Source organism: Meleagris gallopavo, chromosome 5 (assembly GCF_000146605.3).
Source record: "Meleagris gallopavo isolate NT-WF06-2002-E0010 breed Aviagen turkey brand Nicholas breeding stock chromosome 5, Turkey_5.1, whole genome shotgun sequence".
NCBI classification, from domain to species: Eukaryota; Metazoa; Chordata; class Aves; order Galliformes; family Phasianidae; genus Meleagris; species Meleagris gallopavo.
Genome location: NC_015015.2, coordinates 53,595,434 through 53,602,253, shown reverse-complemented (window position 1 = coordinate 53,602,253; position 6,820 = coordinate 53,595,434). Strand labels below are relative to the sequence as shown.

The 6,820-nt window shown below is 44.7% G+C and overlaps 1 protein-coding gene across 1 annotated transcript in view; it reads right to left on the bottom strand.

Annotated features, from left to right (window-relative positions):
* Window positions 1–2,116: 2,116 nt before the first annotated feature.
* The window catches only part of SIX4 (SIX homeobox 4), a gene marked incomplete at its 5' end in the record, with an annotated part of 5,931 nt that continues 1,227 nt past the window's right edge, over window positions 2,117–6,820 (bottom strand). The window contains 2 exons of the mRNA XM_010712126.3: window positions 2,117–3,236; window positions 5,703–6,391. Of these exons, the coding sequence (XP_010710428.1) occupies window positions 2,440–3,236; window positions 5,703–6,391 (1,486 nt within the window). The remainder of the gene's footprint in view (window positions 3,237–5,702; window positions 6,392–6,820) is intronic.

Below are 6,820 nucleotides of genomic sequence, written 5' to 3'. Positions count from 1 at the left end.
TATATATAAAACTCCATGCTCTGCTTGTGATAATCTCCACTTTAAAGCACTTGCCTTAAACACCCTTTTTGTTTGGGTGCACGTGGGGACAGCCAACTGCTCAGGGGCTGCTTCTGTTTGCAAAGCACCAGTGACTCCTTGCAAAGTGCAAGCCTCGCACGCTTGCTCTTCCCTTCCCCTGCACTTTTCCCTGCAACGTTCAAGACTCCAGCTTGCAGTGTAAACTGCAGCATTTACCAGCAGAGCTCAGCTCTGAGGTTTCACACGCTGCCTTGCAAACCATGCTGCATCCAATATAGTGCAAAACAACAGCAAGGATGTCTGTGCCATATGGGAGAAACCTTCATTCCTTAAAGGCTTTCCACAGAACCAGGTAATAACCAAGACAGAAACAGACTGGGATGTGCTCTCTCTATTCACTTTCCTGTCCACTCTTTTTGCCCAACCGATTTTGTGTTGGGCCTGGCGTGGAGTCCACAGAAGTTTAAGAAAAAATTTCCCATCGTCTTCCAAAGGCTTCGGCCCATGCCCCTGATGAGGACGAATACATGCTTTACCTACTGTATATATTCACATTAGAATAAGAAATAAAAATAAAACAGAAACACAAAGATAAACAGCATGTCGTTTTTATACATCTGCATTATTATTATTATTTTAAAGCTTAAGGATGTGCTTTTCCACGCTACAGAAGTTTCTCTGGAGGAAAGGTAAGGGCTTTTCCACCTGCCCACAGCCTGCCTGCTTGTGCTGTCCCTGAAGGAGAGCAGAGGGGTGAAGGGAGAGGACACCCATCCACAGCAGGCAGGGAGCAGGGCTGCTCCACAGACCTTCGGGGCAGCTGCAGTTCCCACCACCGGCCCCCGCCCTGCTTATTCTGGAAGGATTTATAAATCCACGCTTAAGTGCACTCCTGGATGGGGGCCTGCTTGCTGAGCAGCAGCTGAAGCCCTCCCACAAGGGCTGCTGGGCCAACGGCTGTGGGGAAACATGGGACTCCCTTCCCTGGCCTGCCCACCAACCTTCCACACTCGTCAGACCAAGGCCAGAGCCAAGATCTTTCCTCCTGCACTGCTCTGCCGTGGTCCCTCCGCACAATCCTCCTGCCTCCAGCTCCCTGCACCTCCATTCAATGTCACCCAGCCTGACCAAAAGACTCAACTCTTCCAAAAGAACTCAACTCTTCTTACTCGTGCAAGTAGGGACTCTGGGGTCAGCAGGGCTACTTGCAAAAGTAAGGCATCAGGATTCGGCCCTGAGGACGGAGATTTGCAAGTCAGTGTTTTTATTCCTCCTGCCACTGTGCTTTAGTAACAAAGATAAGGCCACTAGGAAGAAAGGCACATGGAATTCCATAAAAAATACACAAAGAAAAAAGGTTCAACTAATTTGCAAATTACTAACAAAACAAACAAAAAACCCCTGAACACAAAGACAGAGGGGGTAGAGACAGGGACCTCCTGGGTTTGTGAGACTGGGAGCTCATTTTCTAGTTTCAGTGTGATTAACATTTTACTTTTACAGTCTATTGCTTGAAAAACTACAAAAAAGTAAAACCTTGTCAGAAATAACTACGTTTACTTCCTGCTCAAACAATAAAAATAAATTAAACAGCCAGAAAACGTTTTCCTTTTCAATGCATTGTGTCTAAAGTGAAAGGGAACATAAACCATAAATAAAATCCATTGTACTAATTAAAAAAGTAAACTCCTTGATAAGAACTGAAACAATATTTACATTCATACTGGAGAGAAAGCTTCCGAGTTGCATAATTAGAGTTTCAGATGATGCTTTTTTGGTGCACTGACAAAACACTGTAGCACCTTGAAACCTGTCAACGTTTGATGTGAGATTTTTGGTATGAACACAAGCCTGCTGGGGGGAAAAAAAAAAAAAGCAAACACACCAGTAACAAAATTAGTTAGGGTTTTGTTTTGTTTCTTAACCTCCAACAACAAAAAAGTAGCCTGTGAGGTATCGTCTAGAGTTCTTAAAAAATTTTTCAATGCCCACGGACTAGAAGTAAACAGCAAAAACAACTGCATCATTTCTACCTTTCCAGAGCAAGATTTTTGCTTTCTACCTACTGTTAGGAGTGTATACTTACTGTTGATAGTATGTTGCACTACAGAGAATCTAGTTACGTTATCAGCGCAGTAGCAGTAGCCAAACCTGTACCCATTTGCTTGGTACTTCCCCTGGCGTTTCCTTTCTCCTTTAATCTGCTTAAAAGAGAATACTGCATGCAAACCGAGTGCGGCAACCGAGACCCGTTGCCAGAGATTCCTCTGTACATCAATTCAGACCATTTAAATGTTCTTCTGTTTTACTTAAAAAAAAAAACAAAAAAAACCAAACAACAAAAAAGCCACTCCACTTGGTGCTTCTTAGGGCCTCAACAGGAGTCTTATCTACTGAAACAGAAAGCAAGAAACAAAATTATAAGTCTTGCATATCTTCATCCATCTGAACTGTCTGCAGTTTGGCAAGTTCCTTTTTGTCCGTTTCCAGTTCTTCACAAACCGTGTCAACCATGTTACTCATAACATACTTGGATTTTGAATCCAGCATCATTAAATTGCCAGTTGATTTGCTTTCCGAATTAGGCAAGAAATTCTCTTTGACGTCTGGTACAGCTTGCAGAACCAACCTGTGCTCTCGGACAAAATCCTGGTGTACTTGTGCAGACGGATGGCTCACGCGGTCGCCGGTCGTAAAAACGATTTCTCCAAGTGCGGGCTGTGCTGTAGAAATGGACAACAGATCTTGACCGGTAATGAGGGAGCAGTTCTGAAGAGTTGCATAGTTAGTGTTGCTGATAGATATCACGGTAGAGGTACTGGTTACGGGCGATGACATGGACTGGCTCTCAGAGATACCAGAGCTCAGCTCTGCAGCATTTAAAAGAGTCGGTGGCGTGAGGGAGAAATTATGTGAGGGCGTTACATTCACTAACGAGGAGGCCAGGGACTGCAGTCCTCCGCTAGATATATTTTCAGAAGACATGTTTACATTGAGTTGCGCGTTCTGACCGACCGGCATTAACTGAGAAAACACAAGGCTTCTTTCCAGTCCTTCCTGCTTGACGGATCCCACCGCCTGACCTGAATTGGGAACTGTATAAACGACGGCGCTCGGAGCGAGGGGGCTGAAGAAAACCTTTCCTTGTTGCACCGTCGAAGAGTCACTTGTGAAAGTTCCTCCATCTGATGTGCTAGAATTTACCGAAACGTTATCTAGGGAAAGGGAAACAAAAGAGAAGGAAACACAGATTACAGCTGTCAGAAAACTCTGCGGTCGTTTTGCTGAGACGCCTCGGCAGTCCTACGTTAGAAGTACATACACACAACATATTCCATGTGACACAGAAGAGCACTGTTTACAACAGGTGAGAAAAAAATTGGTAGGAAGAAATAAAAGCTTCTGTTAATAGAAACTGCATCTAGAAAGAGAAAATAAAAGTTGTGGTAAATTAGGTATCTTTCAGACTCGCTCTCATTAAGGAGCAAACAGTTCCTAGCCATGTGATTAAAACGAACGTGCTTTGGCCCTCACTAGCTGCCACCACTCGATTTCTATCTAAGAATAGAAGCATGAGAAGCTATTAAAGATAGTTCAGAGACAGATCACAACTTGTGTGTGGGAAAGCTCAGACACGTCACATAAAATACACCATTGCTGGGCAGAACCTACCCGAGTGAACCTGCAGGAGGAAAGTTCAAACAACAATAACCTCTACCAGGATAACTATGCAGTCAGCCAAGCACACAGACATATTGCCTTTCATTGTGCTTCATCACATATTGCTAGAAGCCTAACCCTCCTACACTGACCGTGTAGTGGTGTAAAGCCACCCCAACCACCCTCTCTGAAAGCCACTGGACTGCTTGGGTGATGTCCTAGATAAGCACAGCAAGAATATCTGGCCAGACAAGATCTGAATTTGGTTCTACTGGACACACCATGAAAGTGGTCATTGTAACCATCCCGAAAATAAGATATGCTGGCTCTTGTGACAGGGTCCCCCTTTAAACATCTTTCACAACAGGTTTTTAATAATTGTAATTTTAAGAGGCTAAAGCTGGAGATAGTGAGATTTTTCATAAGAGCACTGAAGCATATGTCACCTCAGGTCCTCCTTAGGTCCTCATTCATTTCCACTTGTAAATCATGATGATCTTCTGGAAAACGTTACTTGTACATATAAACCAGAATAATAAATCTGAGGCAACTGGAAGTTACCTGGCAATAACGTATCATTTACTGTAGCTTACTCAGTCTGCAATGCACTTCACTTGGAATAGTGGGAGCTATTCATCCTTTTCATGTTGAAAAAAAAAAAAAGGAGAGAAAACAAAGCAGCCAGTGTGGATCTTGACTCTTCTCTGCACCAGATATACTGTGGATCAACCTCCTGATATTTTCAACCATGGGGGAAAATGTTTAGAGAGTGACTTATTACGCATTTTGGACCTTCCCATTGTCCCATATTTCAGGAACACAAATTTCTTTCTCACTGCTGCCAGCTGTCAGCTTATGCCTTGGTGCACGTGGATTACACAGCTTTGTAATTGCAGGTGGTATTCAGACCAGTGTCTTATCTTTTTTAATCTTGGTTAAACTAATTGTCGACAACTTCCAGTGACCAAAACTCATTGGAAAAAGTCATATTTTCAGCTCTTATGATTTTCTACCTGTTTAAAAAGCATTTGTGCAGCCTCAGTATTCCTATCTGTGCTGTTTTAACAGCAAAAAACAGTCAACTTCCTATAACTGAAATTAGCTAACAATACGATTACCAGTGTAGTACTCAGCAGTCCTGGAACTACAGCAATTCATTCAAGTTTAATCATTTTCATAACCAAAGATACAGCTGTTAATAAGTAACAAAGTCGTTCAGTTCCGCTTTGTATCTGAGCTGCTTCAAAATAATGAAGCAGAGCCACTGCTGCATTCCCTACGCTTCTTCCTGGCTGGCCAGAAGTCTCAGTGTATGGCATTGTTAAGACAAACCCTGGCAAACTCAGGGAGGAGCCTGCACACTTGGCACGTGAGCCTGTGATGACATATTTCCCTTGGACAGAGGGCAGTTTTACCCAAATCCCCCTGCACTTTCTATCTACAAGCTATTACATATTCCTATTGTTTTCCTGCAGTTTATTCATTCTTAATTATGGGATAGGAAGTGCATGAGTGCGACTTGGTTTTGTTGTGTCTATGGTCATTTAAAATTTATTTATGAAATTGTTTGGTTAAAAAACAAAAACCAACCAAAAAACCACCACAAGAACAACAACAGCAACAGTTTCCAGCTGCTGCAGTTCTCATTTTTATAAACTTTCTCAAAAAAAAAAGGAATTTAATGGCACACAGGGAGTATTTTGATTTACTGAAATGTGTGAAATTTACAAATTTCTGTAAAGACTGATATCACAGGCTTTGGGGAAAAAGCGTGGAATGAAGAGAGTGTAAAGCAGCAGACTTCCTTCCCTGCTCTTGATAAAGCAGTTCAGCTCTCACGTCACAGCCTACCTGTGAAAAGAATATACACGAAAGGAAAAGGGACAAATGATGTGAAGTGCTGTGTGTGGCTGGGGCCAGGACGTGAAAGTGCACTAAAGGAAAAAGCGTTATAGCTTTGTAATGTGTGCCCAACTCTGATTTTTCCTCACAGCCTTCCCTGTAACAAATAAAGCTTTTACCTTGAGAAGCTGCCACAGAAACAGGAGGCAGCTGCAGAGAAGAAAAACCGATGCTTCCGTTCAGCAACTGGCCATTTGTTCCTGAATTGGGGATCTGGACAATGCCATACTGGTTTATTTGGACAGGAGCAGTAAAAGTAACTACAGAGCCTCCATCTTGGGAAGCAACAGTTTGTGTGCTTTCCCTTTTCACTTCTGAGCTCGGTATCAATCCCGGGAAGGACACCGGTATGTTGCTGGGGCTGAATGTGTCTGCTGCTGTATTGGGGACTGAAGCCTGGAGGAGTTTGAAGTCCTTCACATCTTCTGAAGAAGATGACATGATGTCAGTGATGGACACCCCATTGCTCACAGCACTTGAAGTGGTTTTGGGTGAATTTAAAGTCACCGGCTGGGAAGCCCCCACGCTGAGTCCATTGAGAATGACACCGTTGGGTCCTTGAAGAAAAGAGCTACCATTGAGAAAGACAGGAGAACTACTGGCAGGCACGAGGTTCCCATTCAACAAGACACCAGATGAGCTCAAGGCTATTTTAGTGTTTCCAAGCTGCTGCATGTAGACGGGCTCCATGTGGCTGGGAAGGCTGAGGCTGGTGACTCCGTCGGACGAGCTAGAGAGCGGATGCGGGGATAAATCCTCCTGCCCCTTACTGGACTCATCCTCCGTGCTGGGGTTGCCGTCTGATTCGCTTTTGGGAAAGACGGAGAGATGACACTGTGTTACCAGAGAGCTCTGGACCAAAGGAGCCTCCCTGCCACGATATGGCTTGTGGGAGTAATTTCTATTTCCTACGTTTTGCCTTTAAAACGAGTCAAGGCAGAGATTTCTCAGTAAAGAACACATCAAAGCAGGGTGAAACTACTTTACAGACTCCTTGCTGACCAAGCCGGGCCCAGCCCTCTGTCCACCCGACAGAAGGTGCCCGCACGTGCGAAAGCAGCAACAGCAGCCATTTGGTACAGCGCTCCGCGGCAGCTGCGGGCCGGGAGGCTGCGGGAGAGGCCCCGAGGGGACACCCGGGGCAGCGCGGCCTCCAGGTGCCACCTCCGCCTTTATGCGAAGGAGAACCGGCGGCGGGCGGCCCGGAGCGCAGCGCTGCGTTTGCTCACTGACTCCA